Below are 17,495 nucleotides of genomic sequence, written 5' to 3' on the forward strand. Positions count from 1 at the left end.
AGATAGAGAGAGAGAGAGAGAGAGAGAGAGAGAGAGAGAGAGAGAGATAAAATATTAGAAATCCGGAAAACAGAATTTTCTGTTTTTTTGCTTGAAATGTTTTATTTCGTATATATTTTTTACTTAATGTGTTCTACTTTCGTTTCAATTTTTTTTTTTTTTTTTAGTGGTCCTTACACTATTGTATTGATATATTTTGCTTTGGCTATATTGATACAATATTAGGAAGCACTCCTTTCTGCGGATATAATCGTGTGAGCTGATTAAGTGACTATATCTTTTCTTTATTTTGCTATCCGGAGTTTTTTTAAAAAATTTTTTAAATAAATAATTTTTTTTAAAAAAAATATTTTAAAAAATAATTTTAGTTTAATAATTTTTTTTTCCTCACTTGTCATTAATCTTTATTATTTTCCTTATTTTTTCAATATTTTAACACTTATTTTATGAGTTCTATATACTTGTTATAAAAACTTATTAATTAACTTCGTTTTTATCTCTTTTCTTTTTATCCCTCACTTATCTTTATACGGGTGATTCTTTCATAAACATAAACATAACAATTCGGAAAAGAAATTTTCTTTAAATTTAAAGTCTTCAAAATATTCAAATTTTTTTTTTGTATATTTAATTAGTTGCATTTATTAATTTCTTACACACACACAGCACTGTAGTTTATTGACGTTTTGTCGAGAAAAAATGTAAAATGGAAATTCACCAAATTTTGAAACAAGGAAAATGATTAGCTTAGAAGTTAAGAAAACAGTCATTTTAAGCTAATAGTATGTAACTCAACNCACACACACAGCACTGTAGTTTATTGACGTTTTGTCGAGAAAAAATGTAAAATGGAAATTCACCAAATTTTGAATGCAAGGAAAATGATTAGCTTAGAAGTTAAGAAAACAGTCATTTTAAGCTAATAGTAAGTAACTCAACTTAAGAAATTCATAAAGACAAAGTTGAAAAGTTAATTTTGATTTTTTATGTAAATCAATTCCAAAAATAATTATTGTGAACAATTTGAACAAACCGTTTCTTCTCGGCTTTTCGTTTTTTTTTTTATCCTAGTTTAATTTTACTTGATTGTTTTTAGGCCCCATGTTTTACAATAAACGTAGTAAAATTAATTTTGCAATAGTTTAAATGGGAAATTTTTTTATTATAATATTTAATTTTAGGATAGTTCAAATCATTTTATTTTACAACTTTATTACATTCTTTAATTTATACACCCAAGTAGAGTTTAAAGACTATGACAGAATTAAATTGTACTCTTAGCTTATCCTTTATATTTTAACTATCTGTGTTTTGAAAAACAAAATAACCTAAAGCCTTTGGGTTAGATGAACCATGAATTGTTTAAATTAATTCTTTTATCCATTGTAGAAAGAATCAAAAATACTTTTTTTGTTGATATGTACACAATAAAATTGTATATAATAATCAATCATTAAATAAATAAGTACTCCTTACTTTGATTACATACAAGCATATTACTATCTTACATAAACTGATTATTAGGTAAATATTTGCTTACCCTCCTTACATTATACTGTTTAAAAGATTTTCTGGTAACTGTCATTCATAAGCCTGGAAAATGACAGCCAGGATAATGACATTTTGCAACATTTAACTTTACTTTAATTTAACATTTCGGCCTAAGACGTTTACTTTTCGCAGGAGACAACAAGATTTCTTGAAATAAGTCTGGTAAATCTATGTAATTTATGTTATTAATGATTTCAAGAGGACAGGAAAATGACAACATAAGAGCCTACTCACCTCGTAAAATTTTTTGAAATAGATTTTGAACCAAAACGTTGGTTCTTTATTCCCTGGAATAAGACATATTCGGATAGGATGGTGTTCTAACCCATTCTCTTAACCAAAGATATTGATTGCTGGCGCTATCTATTTTAGTTATAAATTACTAAAAACAGGAAGATGACTGATTTTCATGTGACAAAAAACTCCCTGTCACTTTGAACCAGGGCTCGAAAAACCGCCCGTCCTCGGCTGTCGAAAATTCCCCGCGGACAACAAATTTCTCGAATCCAGCGTCCGCGCGGACGGCCATTTTCCCGTTAATGTCCGTGATACATTTTAAATTTTTGTTATTTTACTAGAGTCTATCGCCTCACTTCTAAAATGACCCGCTAATCTCGAAATACAGCAACATATTGCGCATGGTGGAACTGATGTTTTCTCTGTCTGGGAGTACTGCAGCGGTTGAAAGGGGCTTTTCAGCAATGAACTTACAAAAAAACACATTACTTACTGGTCTTAAACAAGAAGCGTTAAACGCAATTATGAACATCCACCTAAATAGAAAACCCCTTTCAGATTTCTGTGCAGAAACCTCTGTAAATCATTGACTTGATTGTGGAACTGGCAAACGTCATATTTGTTTCATTTAAAAAACGAAGTACCCTCGGATAAATTGACATTCCAGATAACTTGACCTTTGTCATTTAAATTATTTCATAAAAGAAATAAATTATTTCATAAAAGAAATACTAGGTTTTACTATTAGTAACCTAGTATTTGTAATCCTAGTAACTACTAATTCATTGTGCAATTTATATAAATGTTTGTAATAAATAAGAGAAAATTATATTTTTATTTATTTAGAAGCGACGGGTTAGTTTCAAAGGAGGACGGGTACATTGTTGGACAAGCCGTCCTCGGGGACGGGTGAAATTTCTGAGTTTTTTCGAGCCCTGCTTTAAACCCAATCCAGAAGAGCTGGAAATTGGCCTTCGTGGAGGACTTTTTGATGAAACTAACCCGCATTTGCGTTAGATGGAGAGGAAAACCTCCTACGGTTAGCCTGACGGCAAGGAGACTACCATTGAGGATGTTTCACTGTGGTCGGTGCAAAGCCGGAATTCATATCGAACCGCCATCGCTGGGATCCCGGTTCACCTCCCCTGAGCGGCTCTATTTTCAGTATTCGGACACGATTTTCGGGTTCAACTCGGCAGTCTTGTTATTTTGAAGGAGGAAACATTTAACGGGTCACCATTTCAGATATGGGGAATTCCCGTTCAACGCCCTACCAACTTCGCTTTCACGACTCATTTCTGTTTCTATGAAGTGCGAAGATCTTTTCTTTAATAAAATGGAATGCACAAGAGATGATTTTTAATAAAATATTTTTGAGATGTAAGAATAAAACGGGATATTTACTGAGGCATGAAAGACCGAAGCTCGTTAAAATGCCCTTTCATGTGTAATTGGGGTCTTTTCGCTGGTATTATTCCCACGGCAGTAGAGGCTAATTAAAATAACTCAAACAATACGACTTTCTCAAAAGATTCCCTTTTCTCTGTGTGTGTGGAACTCCATTCATTAACAGTCATAAATAATTCGAAACAATTTCGTTACTTCTAAAACAATTTTTTTTTTTTTTTTTTTTTTTTTAACTTAGGAATGTCTTTTTTCCTGAAGAAATGCGCATCATTCGAAAATGTTAGAAAGAAAAAAAAGCTCATAAATAAATAATAATATAAATTATTATATAAATTATTATACATAAATAATAATAAAATTTTCTGCAGTCTAGCACTGGGCGGCAATGCGACGTTTCGTCAATGTAACACCGCGATGCTTCGTTACACTAATATTTTACATTTGTGTCATTTCGATTTCTGGCACTTTTTGATTGATAAATGGAGGCACTTGCATCCTTGTCGTAAACTCAATCCTAAGTTACCTTAAAATAAATCACAACAGTAATATACTACATTGAAAATTTAAAGAAAAAAAAATGCTGTATTACAGTCAGCACCGTCCTTACAGGCACACAGGGGGCTTTGAAAATCTTTTAATAATTGTATTAAAAAAATGCTACGAATAAATAACATTATTTTATATATATTTTAAAATAAATATATTCCATTGTATAAAATTTGCTTCAAATCTGTGTAATCAAAATCTGTTTCTATCTGTTTGAATTATTGCATCGCATCTTAAAAACGATCTATTTTTAGAAGTTTATTTAGTTCTCCTTTAAACACTGTTATAGGCGTCCCTGAAGAGATCATCCGAAAATGCTAAAAAGAAAAAAAAGGGTTAATAAATAAATAAAAGAAATTAAGAAATAAAATTCTGTAGGCGTTATCAAGAGAGACTTTATCATAAATATTATATATTTATAATATATATTATAACATATATTATAACATATATAATATATATTTATAATAGAGAGAGAGGGTATTAATACGTACTAAACATTTGATTGCACTGAATATTTATTATGTCAAAATCAGTACCGTTATTACGCAGGGGTACACCAGGGACAGTGCCCGGCACTTGAGAATCTTACTTTTTATATATATTGTATTAAAACAAAGAGAAAAAACACGGCATTATATATTTCCCTTCTTCTATAAATAGTGATTGATTATCTCGCAAACACCAATAGTTTGAACAGTTTATCACTAGGAAAATTTAAAAAGTCAACAAAAATCTATTTTCCAGATTTGAAATGAAGTTTTTAGTCTCTTAAGTCATAACGTCTCTAAAAAGGCTTGACCGCTCCATTTAGTATTTATAATGAATTAGTTTGAAAGAGTTTAGAATGACAGAGCAATTTTTAAACTGGTCTCATGTGCAGATGTTTTAATAACTGACTTTAATAGTTTGACAAAAAATAATTCATACCTTTTTCTTTATTTGTTAAACCCTTATGTTTTTTTTAAATTTAATTATTTAAATTAGCTATTTGGTTCTGAAAATTATTTTATTTTTTGAGGATTGGTTAGCATCTCAATAAAAAAAAAATTGCATATCATGAAAATGTTTTATTTTATGTATGTGAAGATTTTTAGTTGGATTTTAAATCGTATGACATGTTATAGAGGGCAAATACATTTCTGTATACCCGGGGGGGGGGAGGTTGCAATTAAGACGATTAAAATTACCTTCGAGACAGTTCATATGCTTAAAACATCTATGATGCTAGAACACTATTTGCTTTTAACTTTTGTAATCTCATTTCAGGTTTAAATTCAAATAAAAGATTCACTAAACATAGTTTACAAGGCCGGGATAGCCTGGTCGGTAGGTCCAGAGGTCGTGGGTTCGATCCTCGCCGGCCGAAGACAATGTAGTAAATGGTGACTGATGCACGTTAAATCTGTCGAGTCTCAAAGTCCTCCATGTTCCCACAACAAATCAATACCTCTGGGGGTACTGATCCAGGAGTTTCCTTGTCTTCTGGATTGGTTCGAAATTACAAGGCTACGGAGTTGAACGCAAGTAGTTGTAAACCCATGAAATTGGGTCGGCTGTTCAACGACGGTTATAAAATAAAATAAAAACATAGTTTACGTTTTCATATATTTTGTGAAATTTTGAGTCTGTCCCAGATGGCAAAATAAGGTTTATTTTCACACATCAAAAATCTTATCATGTAAAGGTTTTTTATGCGGCTTACCTGCAAACCTTATGACAAGATCTGTGACCATCTGCTCTACTCTACGCATCTCCTCATCTTGGAAAACAACCTTCCATATAAAAACCTTAAATCGAGGTTGAATTAGGGTTGTCTCAGCGTGAAAAAATCCTTTAATATAGCTAGTCTCAATAATCTTAAATCATTATAAGGTTTCTTTTTGCAAAGTCCTGTATGCTCAGCTGAAATCCAAATTCTCCTGAAATTTTAACGGACCTATTTCGATCCTATCGCTCGTGTGCAGGGCCTGATTATCGCCTAGGGCCCACGCATTTGAGGGGCCTCAAAAATCAGTAAAAAGTCCACAATATTACTATTTTTTTAAATACTGAAAGAAACAGTTTTTCTCCAAAAAACTCACTTTTTTTTCTTCAAATTTTCTTTATAAACCAAACTCGTGTAAACATTGCACTCATCAAATTCGAAAGTACAGCTGAATTTGAATGGGTGCAGTTATGACGTCAACGGTTTAAGTGAATGCACTGAATGTGAATTTTAATTTTTTAAATGTGATATCTTTAAATACATTATTATTTAAATGTGTTTTTAATTTTCTACGAGTAGCTATCATTTTGGCTCCTTTTGGATATTTTTTGTGTGTATTTTTTTAATAAAAATTAATAACCTTAATATCTTAGCATACATGCTGAACTTATCGTTAAATCTAATGAAAAGTCGGGGCTAGCTTTGTGTTGGTTTAAGTACTCAATAAAAAGAATAATTACAGCTTGCAGTGAAAAATAATTCTACTAATCAGTGACTTTTAGCAAAAATCACTGATTTCCAATTGTTTGTTGTCACCAAACTATTTTTATTTTGACAAAACATTGTTTTATATTTTGCTTTAATATATAGATGCAAGAACTTTATCTTAGATAAATGATCTTCAATTGTTTGCTTTCAAACTTTTTCAGAAATGTTTCTCTTCAATAGATTTTTTTTTAATTGTTGGGACTACTCTTCCGAAACTTAGTTTCAAAATATTTCGTAAAGGACCCTGAAAATTGGGTGGTCCTGAATTTGTCTTGATCAGTCCCTGCTAGTGTGACGTCAGCTAAAACATCATTATTGCACATAAATGACTTCTCATAAAAAGCCTTCAAAAAAAAAATAATTCTTTTAAGGATGAAAGCACTATTTTTGCTTTATTTGAAGGAAGGTTTTTCAGTTCACACATTTTCGTGACATTAAAAGGAAAATTCTTACACATTCTGGGTGTTATTCTTTGTGTTTTTCTTCTTCTCTGCTCAAAACTCTTTTTTTTTCCCTCACTCCCTTTTTCTCTCGAGTTTAAATTTAAAAACTTTTCAATTATAATTTTTTGTTACATTTTTTTTCATTATAGCAGGGCTACATCCCTGTTATCATTGGTTATGTTTAGCTCAAACAATTGAGTCGTGAACCAATTATTCCTTCATTAGTTTTATTTACGGGTAGGCTGGTGGCTATAACATTTCACATCCCCTCTCCACAAGGCAGGGGTGTTGGTCAAAACTCCGGATGGTTCCGGCACCTCTAACACGGAACACATCATACAGCAAGAGACACGCAAAAACAATCGCTCCTGCATTAAGTACTAACAGAAAATGAGGTGAAAAGGCTCAATCGTCGCATACCTTGTAACCCTACGCATTAAGAAAAATCATTTAATCCTTCCAAATATGGATGTGAAAAAGAAAAAGATTCTAAAAATAACTCCTTTGAAATATAAATCTAATTATTATTAATTGGTATTTTTTCAGCCTTGAAGTCCCAAAATAGAATATCTCTACACCTATTCTTTACCAAAGACATTTTATGAAAAGAGTTTCAATGCTTTTATTAAAACAAAAGTATTTATAATTTTTGTATTTTATCTATATATATATATATCAGGGATGAGATTTTTCCACNGTTGTCAGCAAAAAATAAGCAAATCATTAACCCTCGTTGATGTGATATTAGAACAGTCCATTTTAGTCAATGAGATGAAAGCTCTTAAAAGATGCAAAAAAATACTTTTTCAATAAAGGAGAGCATTATAAAAGCTTTCTTTTTTCAGGGAACAGGGGGCACTCTCACACTTTATAAATGAAGGGTCCCTTCGAATGCTACAATTTCTTCCTCATTTTTGCATAGTTAAATCAACAATTAAAAAAATTGAAATTAATTAAATTTAAAATTGAAAAATTTCTCTATTTGAAGCGAGCTTTAACATTTCCTTCTTGAAAACTGCTACCAGATTCTTGGTTTCAAATGTCACTGCAAATATGTATATATATATAGTATATACTTAAATTTTAGAAAAAATTAACCCTAACTAATTGTGTAAGTAAGCTAAATCAAGGCTCGAAGGAAATATTTTGTTAAAACAAGACATAAATAGATAAATAAAAATTCAAGAGAAGAAAAAAACTTTAGATTATTAAAACGGCAATAATCATATTCTTAAATTGTGCTTATGTAAGCCTCACTGTTTTTTCTTCTTCTTTTTTTCTTCTTCCTTTTTTTGAAGAAAGAAAAGAAAAAGAGACTAAAACGAGGTATACTTATATTTTAGAAGAAATTGACTCTAAATAATTGTACAAATAAAGAAAATCAAGTCTCGAAGGTAGGATATCTGGAAAATAAAATAATAAATTCAAGAAAAGATAAACAACTTTAAGGTAATTAGAATGGCAATAATCATACTCTTAAATTGTGTTTTATGATATATAAATCTATAAGCTTCACAGATTATTTTCTTAATTTTTTTTTTTTAAAAAAGACTGAAAAGATGTATTTATTACTTTAGAAAAAATTTACTCTAAATAATTGTACTCATAAAGTAGATAGAGGCTTAAAGGGAACATTTTGTTAAGAAATTTGGAAAAAATAAATAAATAAATAAATTCAAGAGAAGAAAAATAACTTTACGGTATTTAAAACGGCAATAATCATATTCTTAAAATGTGCTTTATGACATAGAAAATCTGTTAGCTGCACTGATTTTTTTTTTGGAAAGAAGAAAATACTTAAACGACGTATATTTTAGAAAAAATTAATTCTAAATAATTGTACTAATAAAGTAAATCGAGGCTCGAATGGAACATTTTGTTAAGATACCTGGAAAATAAAAAATAAATTTAAGAGAAAAAAAGAGAGAACTTTAAGGTAATTAAAACGGCAATCATCATATTCTTAAGATGTGCTTTATGATAAATAAATATATAAGCTGTACTGATTTAAAAAAAATAAAAATAAATACTTAAACGACGTATACTTCAGACACTTACATTTTAGAAAAAATCAACCCTAAATATTTGTATAAGTAAGCTAAATCAAGGCTCGAAGGAAATAATATGTTAAAACAAGACATAAATAAATAAAAAAAAAAAAAAAAAAATNAAAAAAAAAAAGAAAGAAATTCAAGAGAAGAAAAAAATTTTAGATTATTAAAACGGCAATAATCATATTCTTAAATTGTGCTTTATGATATAGAAATCTGTGTTCCACTGTTTTTTTTTTTTTTTTTTAATTCAAAATNAAGGAAAAAAAAAAGAAAAAAAAAAAGACTGAAATGAGGTATACTTATATTTTAGAAAAAATTGACTCTAAATAATTGTACAAATAAAGAAAATCAAGTCTCGAAGGTTGGATATCTGGAAAATAAAATAATAAATTCAAGAGAAGAGAAACAACTTTAAGGTAATTGAAACGGCAATACTCATACTCTTAAATTGTGTTTTATGATATTTAAATCTATAAGCATCACAGATTCTTTTCTTAATTTTTTTTTAAATAAACAATGAAAAGACGTATTTATTTTTTAAGAAAAAATTTACTCTAAATAATTGTATTCATAAAGTAAATAGAGGCTTAAAGGGAACATTTTGTTAAGAAATTAGGAATAAATAAATAAATAAATAAATTCAAGAGAAGAAAAATAACTTTAAAGTACTTAAATCGGCAATAATTATATTCTTAAAATGTGCTTTATGACTTAGAAAATCTGTAAGCTGCACTGATTTTTTTTAAAAAGAAGAAAATACTTAAACGACGTATATTTTAGAAAAAATTAATTCTAAATAATTGTACAAATAAAGTAAATCGAGGCGCGAATGGAAGATTTTGTTAAGACATCTGGAAAACAAAAAATAAATTCGGGAGAAAAAAAGAGAACTTTAAGGTAATTAAAACGGCAATAATCATATTCTTAAGATGTGCTTTATGATAAATAAATCTGTAAGCTTCACTGATTTAAAAAAAGAAAGAAAGAAAAAAGAGAGTGCTGGGAAGGAAATATCGCCAGATTCAAGCAACCTGTGCAGAGAAGGGCGACTTTTTCTATTTTTTGTTTCGCCGAAGCAAAGTAAAACGCGTGCGCCATCTCGCCAGTGGAATTAAGACCTCGTCGCCATCGATTCCTTAGGCGGCCCAAGAAAAAGAGAAAAATGAGAACTCAAAAGATGTGTTTTCAGGAGGGCAAATCAGAAATTGTGTTGTGATTTTGCCCTTCTAAATAACCACGCCAAAACTTCGACCCTTTCATCCACGCAAGATATGGGTTAATAGTGTCAACATTCCATGTGGTTATAAATATATCGAGCATTTTGATATGCAATGTGTGGAAAGAAATCCAAGGTGTTTTGTTTCCGCTGTGAAAAGGATGACTCATTCGGAAATAGTGTGAAAACATAAAAACTGCTGGGCTAATTATTAATAAGAGGTGATGGTTGACCTTGGAGGTTACGTTATTATACTTGTTGAGACTGTTGACAAAAAGATCAAATTATACGGTGAGTTATTTTATTTCTTACGCCGCCTTGAAATGACTTCTTGAACACATTTTATAAACTATGAGATTCTAAGATTACATTTTTTTTACTCAATATTTGTGTCATAAATTTCCAATTATAAAAAAAGTAGGTAATTCTTTTATGGATTTTTGACCCACCCACAAGCCCAGTAAAACCCGGGCCAGAATGGACACAATCTAAATAGATAAATAAAGATTAAGAAAAATCGATTTTATATTTATCTTAAATATATTGATTCTGGAATTTTCAATTCTAAACAAACTATAGTTTAAAGAGTCATTCCTAAAACGGCGCAGAAAATTGTTGAATAAACGGTAGTTCTGTAGTGAGTTGGCCTGCAAAAGGCTTACTTTATAACTAACAAGTGAAGCTATAACTTATGAATGTTTAATAATAAATAGATAAAACAGCTTATTTCTCTGATCCCAATATTATGATTTTATTTTTACTTGAGGAAAGAATTAATGTAAGAGTCTTTTATTAATTCAGACTTGTCAATTTTTGTATATTTATTCTCAATTTTAGACTTCAATTTCCACCCTCTGATATCGAACCGAAAATTCTCTCGATCTTTTTACGGTGGCTAATATAATCAAGAAAAGAGTTCTTTATCAGAAACTAGTTTTTTTATCATGATCATCTAAAGTCTTGGAAAATTATTTTGCATTTTGTTAATGTATATAGTGCTTAAAAATATTTTTGAGTGCTTAAAAGGTGCTTGTTGAAAGATTTGGCTACCCACCCTGTTTAATATTTTCTTGGTTAAAACTGCCAGCCTTACTGCTGACCAATGGGATTTCCCAGATTAAACAAAAAAAATAGTGTAGCAGGAGATACCCTTTAATGAGAAATAAATAATTTACAGGTAAACTATTTCTTTTTTTAAACAATGTGTGATTTTAATTGTGAAGTTAAAATTGACATTTTTACGAGGGGTAGGTGCAGATAACTCGGACTCACTTAACGCTAATATGTATATATAGGGATTATTACGATGATTATTTACAAAGAAGGAAATAATGTGCTCAACAAAATGCAAGAATATCACCCATAATATTAGAATGATAAATGATAGCATGTTCAATTGAAGAAAAATTTTTCTTGTAAACGTAACGCTTTTGCTATTATAAATAAGTGTTTAAAAGATAATTTTCTAAACTTCAAATTATCCAGTATAGTATGACCTTGCGCACATCCATTTTCGAGTTTCCATACTGCAGTAAGAACGCGCTATAAAACAAAATCCCTGTACGCCATGAGTCATCAAACTTTTTTGATCATCGACCCCTATATAAATTTTTGAAATCTCCATCGACCCCCATGAAGGTAATTTTCTGTTAATTAAAATAAAACTCTATTAGATACTGTGTTTGTACATTTATTTTATGATTTCAAGCATTTATTATAGTAATAGTTTATGAAAAATATATTAATGTTGAAATTTAAGTACCTTAATATTTATTAAATAATATGTAATTATAAATGAACAGAAATATTAAGTAAAGTAACTACAGATTTATTTCTTCTTAATCAATGAGATGGGTGTGCCAGGTTTTTTTTAGCAAGGTTAGCTATATTGGGTTCAAAATTGGTCAGTTTTAAATCCCCTCGAAACTCCACATATAATTTATTTCTGTACTTAGTTAAGATTGAATTTACGTGACTGAAACTGGCTTCAGCCATGTAGGAACTTGGAAATGCTTACATAAATGGCTGAACTATTTCGTAAAGTTTTACATATTTTTGTATTACATTTATATTTGTCCAAAATTTGCTTATTGTTAAATTTTTAAAAAGCGTCTTTGCTTCAAATGCCCGTAATAATTCAGCGAACTCATCTTGCAGTTTTGTCGCGGGCTGTACTGATCCATATTATTAATTATTACCTTCTTTTTTAAATGTATTGATAATTAAAATTGATATCTAAACTAAACGAATGGTTTTATTAAAACAATAACTAATTATCAAAAACTATAAAAGCTTTAATAATGACACTGCAAATATTCTACACTGTTCACAGTTTGCAAAGATAGCTGAAACTGCATATGATATTTGTGTTTGTAACGTCAATGTTCGCACACGTGACATTTGGACAAGCGCATATATGCATATGCCTTATATACCAGAAGTGCAGAGTTCGTGCCACTGCGTGCCGGTACGTAAATGCTTGTTTCACCCGAATAAGTATACGTTTATTAATTTATGTTCTATAGGGAAACTTATATTGAGTCATTTATAAAAAAATTCACAAATTTTACATACTCAATTAGGTATGTGTGATTTCAGTATTAAGAACTGTTTTTTCTTTGACCGCCAATCAACACTTCCGATTCGGATCGACCTCCACTTTTGTTAAATAGGGGGCAGGGTTTGAAAAAACCCATCCTGCCCGGGTTTTATTGAAACAACTTGGGGAAAATTGGATTTTATATGAAAAAACCCTGGGAAAATTGGGTTTCTTTCATTTAGGGCTCATAAACTTTAAAATTTTACTGTGAAAATATTTTTATTTATTAAATAGTGTTGTATAAGTAAAAACTAAAATTTCTTCTGACTTTTACCTTTAATAAAGTTAAGCTGGAATAAATATTTTGATCTTCTATGTTTTTATAATACAATTCATAGAAAGTGAAATTAAAATTACGTATAATTATAAAGAGTATCAGTTACTTGTCCCATTTTCCAAATATTTAACCTTAGAAAAATAGACTGCATTTTTAGATAAATTTTAACTTTATAATTTCAAAAAACAAATTAATCTAAAAATTATAAAAATGCATAGATAAAAGGTTTTAGCTTATTTTTTTAAAACCAGAAAATAAAACTTTAAATTTGTTAATTGCTGTTTAACGTGTCATTTACTAGAAATTTTCCCCCCGTTTGTTTTCAATATTATTAAACATGATTAAAAGAAGCAAAATAAATTGTATTCAAATGAAATATTAAAAATAATATTTAAAAAATCTTAAAAGTAATATTTTAATTTTTTAACTGTTTTTTAATGGTGATAAACTTTCTCCAAAAAAATTGTCAGCAGATGTTAAGAGTTAACTTAAAAAAAGGTTAATTTTTTTATTTATTATTATTATCATACAGCAGATTCAAAGTGTCTACATTTCTCTCTTAGATGGTGATACACTTTTACGAGTTTTGTAGGTTTATCTATTCCTAATCTATTTCGTAGTTTACTCCACACCTAACCAAAGATTGAAAAGTGTCTTTCGATAGAGACAGAGGATGCTGGTGCTCAGTGTAAAGAAAAAGGAATTGGCAGATTTTGTGGAAGCTTGAAATTTTATTTATTTATGTCATAATTTTCCAGTATTTTTTGATGAAAACTGTTGAATTAGCATAAATCTTAGCAAGCAAGCTTAGATTAGCAAGCATAATTGATTTTGGAAAGTATTCAGGATCGGACATTTTGAAAGCCATAGCACGTGGCAGAAATTCAGATTGATGCTTAGAAAGACAGTTTTCTGCTAATTGGTTTTGTTCATCGTTTAAAAATTGTCCCCTTGTTTCGAGATCCAGTATGCATATGCTAATGAATGAGGTGGCTGAGCAGACTGATGGAATCTTTTTACAAAATGTTTATAAAGTTCTAATTCATCACATGATATGATAGTAAGTTAATTTTTATTTCAACAGCTACTGAAATTGAAATCTTTTCTGATTGAAGCTTTTTTAAAGCTTCAGAAACAATTGATATCTGTTTCTTTCAATTGATAGTTTATTGGTAGAGCCCAACATTATTTAGTATTTTTGATATGTTATTATTAGATCAATTTTGATGTTCAAGAGCAATCTCTTGATATTAATGGTAGTTGGTGAAAGTTTTTATGCGGTCACAATATGAACTCTACCTAGTGTCATTGGGATGCAGTTTTTTTCATTTGCCCATCCATGTGCTTAATGCACATTTCTGAAATATTTGTTAACTTCCATGATGTGACCAAATTTAAAAAAACAAATTTGTGAAAAAAAAAACACCAAGTGGGTTTTTCAAAGTGGGCCCACTTGGTGAACCCTGCCTGGGGGTCTATATAGACCCCTTTGGCGACCTCTGCTCTACTCTTTTACCTCAATTTGCTCTTCTGTTTTCGTATTTTGTAATCTGGCAATCTTATTATGAAAATATTTTAAAACATTCTTGAAAATTTTTGCCGTTCATGTAAGTTTATTTGATTTCGCTACTCGCTTTGTAGATTTTGTTCTGTTTTTTCTTTACATTTCTGTTTTTTCATTATTTTCTGTTTTTTTATGTGATATTTATTACTTAATGTGTTTGATTATATTTTGTTTGAAAAAAATTTTTGAGTGCTCCTCACACTATTGTATTGATATATTTTGCTTTGGCTGCATTGATACAATATTGGAAAGCACTCTTTTTTGCGGATATAATCGTGTCTGCTGATGGGATTTTTTCCTGGATTTTTATTGAATATTATCTGAAACTGTATTAAAGTGCCAAAACCTTGAACATTGGTGAAAATTCAATTTGTGTAACAGTTGTACACATAATAATGACATATATGAATATATATTTGATACTTTTTGTACAAGTTGCTTTAACATATTACAGGAAAATATAATATAGTGGGAAAAGATTTATAACTTGAAGCTCCACAATTCATTAAACAACAAAAGTGAATACCTTATCCCTTAAATAAGCTTCTAATACTGATAAATTATATTTTTGCATAAGGATAAATAATGCTATATTAAAAATAATAATAAACTTTTTTTAATTAAACATAAACTTGAAAAAAAATTGGAATAATTTAAGGTGCTTAGATATTAGTATGGCCTGTTTTACCTGAAATAGAATTTAATTTAATATGGCATAGTTAAGAAACTATTCTCATGCATAACTCTAATTCAACTTTTTTGTATTTATTCTTTTAATATGTACCCTTATCAATGAAACATTTTATTAATAGAGAAGAATTTTTTTGGCGTAACTGAATGTTTAGCAAGATTGGCCCACAACTGAATATTTGATGCATGTCTAGTAGCGAAATGTAAAAACTTAAAATAATTATTTCAATGTTTTTCCCAAATTTCTTTATTTACTCTTTTGCTTGTGAAAAAAATTGAAAATCTTAATTTCTGCACTTAATTTTACAATTGAATTTTAATAAAATCATTAAAAATGGAATACGGATTAATTTCATACGTGTCGTTAACCCTAACAATCTGAAAATATATATATATATATTTTTTTTAAAAAAAAAAGGACCTGTTAATTAATACAATTATATCAGTGCTTACATTATAATACAATTGTCTTTTATGATTTTTTTATTAATGTTTTTTTTTAAAAAGAAAGGTAAATAATTGGCACTGGTGGTATATGTATATTCAATGATAAACAATCATACTATTTTTAAGATCCTTAATTTTTCAAACAAAAAAAAAAGTGCTTAATTTTTGCATTGTTAAAAGAGTGAGAACTCTGTATAACAGGAGATTTTTTTATATACTTTCTTTTTGTATTTATTTATAATTTATTGCATTACAATGTTAACCAATTGATAGACGAACGTACAAACATCCACGTCAAAACAATAAAGCTGTATCACCTGATAGATAATTAAGATTTTGCATAGAGTCTTAAGAGTGCATTTAGACAGGGGAACCTCCCAAAATTGGTCTTTCATGGAAATTCCCCTCACTAATAATTTGAAATAAATTCAGTTTTTCTTTATTAAAAATTTCCTATATATTAATCATTAATGATGTCATTAATAATATTTATCACAAATGTATATATATATATGTTTCTTAAAAATTATGAGACTTATGTATTTCATATATAAATTAATATATTTTTTAAAAATGTTTTCTCTCTTTCTTAACTTGATTATTATTGCTTTTTTAATTGAAAACCTTAATGTAAAGCAATAACTGGGCAAAGAATTTTTTCTTTTTTTTTGGACAGCAATAATGTTGCAAGCAACTAAAATATAAAACACTAAAAATGGGCTTTTCAAAAAATAATTTTTCTTTTATTATCTCTTATTGTCATATTCATTCCTTGCCTAACAACGCGCACACACACACATATATATCAGTTAATAAATAGAGAAGAAGGAAATATAAAATTAAAAAATTTTTTTTTTTTTTTTTAAATCTCTATAGCAGTGTTTCCCAAAGTGTGGTACGCGTACCCCCAAGGATACGGGAACAGTTTAGCGGGGGTACGCATTCTTATGTGAAATATCTTGCAACAAATGAAAATTTCAAAATTTTTTATTTAAAAACAAAGCTATCCCTAAAAATTTACGTTTACGTATTTTTCTATTGGCTATTTTTTGCAGAGTTAACAGTTAATAATAAGTGGTGTCAACAGCCAGTTGTGATTTTTAACTTTAGTGCAATTTTTTTATAGTAAAAAATNAGAAAATAATACATTCATTTTTTTATTAGTGGTACACAGCGTTACGAAAAGTTTAGAAAGGGTACACAAAAGTCATAAGTTTGGGAAACACTGCTCTATAGTAAAAAGCCAGAAAAAAAAATGACACGATATAAACTCTTCATCAGTTCACACAATTATATCCGCAAAGAATAGTAACAATTTTAAGTTAATTTGAATTCTCTCTCTTCATATATTTCTCTTTTTATATTTCGTCTCGTGTTTTGTTCGGTTTTATCTTTACATTTTATTTTCTGTTTTTTACGTGATATCACTTAATGCGTCCTATTTTGTTTCAATTTTTTTGGGTGCACGTCACACTATTGTATTGATATGATTGATTTGGCTATGTTAATACACTATTAGAAAGCACTCCTTTTTACGGATATAATCGCATGTGCGTCGACTGAGCTGGGTTCGCTGAGATTGTTGCGCTCTCATGTGCAACTCTGCTGCATTTTGCAGATATTCTCCATTTCAGGCTTCATTTTGCATCGTCTGACCGAAAAAAACTCTGGATCATTTTATAATGGGTAATATAATTAAGAAAAGAGTTCTTTGTCAGAAACTAGTTATTTTATCATGATCATGTATTTTGTTAATGTATATTGTGCTTAAAAATATTTTTTGACTGATTAAAAGGTGCTTATTAATTTGACTACGCACCCTGATGTTTAAAAGCCAGGGGTCTGTTTAGAAGAAATTCGGGTCTGTTAACGGACCCTTCACAAAATATCTTTTCATAAAAACGGACCCTTCACAAAATATTTTAACTTAAAAACGGACCCTTCACAAAATATTTTAACTTAAAAACGGACCCTTCACAAAATAATTT

At 29.1% G+C, this 17,495-nt stretch overlaps 1 protein-coding gene and 1 long non-coding RNA gene across 4 annotated transcripts in view; one reads left to right on the forward strand and one right to left on the reverse strand.

Annotated features, from left to right (window-relative positions):
• Positions 1-1,982, reverse strand: part of LOC139426333 (uncharacterized) — a 50,908-nt gene extending 48,926 nt beyond the window's left edge. Inside the window, exon 1 of the long non-coding RNA XR_011637577.1 lies at positions 1,786-1,982. This is a non-coding gene — a long non-coding RNA (uncharacterized lncRNA). The remainder of the gene's footprint in view (positions 1-1,785) is intronic.
• Positions 1-17,495, forward strand: part of LOC139426332 (membrane-associated guanylate kinase, WW and PDZ domain-containing protein 1-like) — a 75,715-nt gene that overhangs the window by 42,208 nt on the left and 16,012 nt on the right. Inside the window, exon 5 of one of the 3 annotated variants that reach the window (XM_071184664.1) lies at positions 168-302. The exons of the other annotated variants lie outside the window; for them this stretch is intronic. Within the exon in view, the coding sequence (XP_071040765.1) occupies positions 168-190 (23 nt within the window). The 3' untranslated portion in view covers positions 191-302. Of the gene's footprint in view, positions 1-167; positions 303-17,495 lie in introns of those variants that run through there. 3 annotated transcript variants of the gene reach the window in all.

This window comes from Parasteatoda tepidariorum, chromosome 8, assembly GCF_043381705.1.
Source record: "Parasteatoda tepidariorum isolate YZ-2023 chromosome 8, CAS_Ptep_4.0, whole genome shotgun sequence".
Classification (NCBI taxonomy): Eukaryota; Metazoa; Arthropoda; class Arachnida; order Araneae; family Theridiidae; genus Parasteatoda; species Parasteatoda tepidariorum.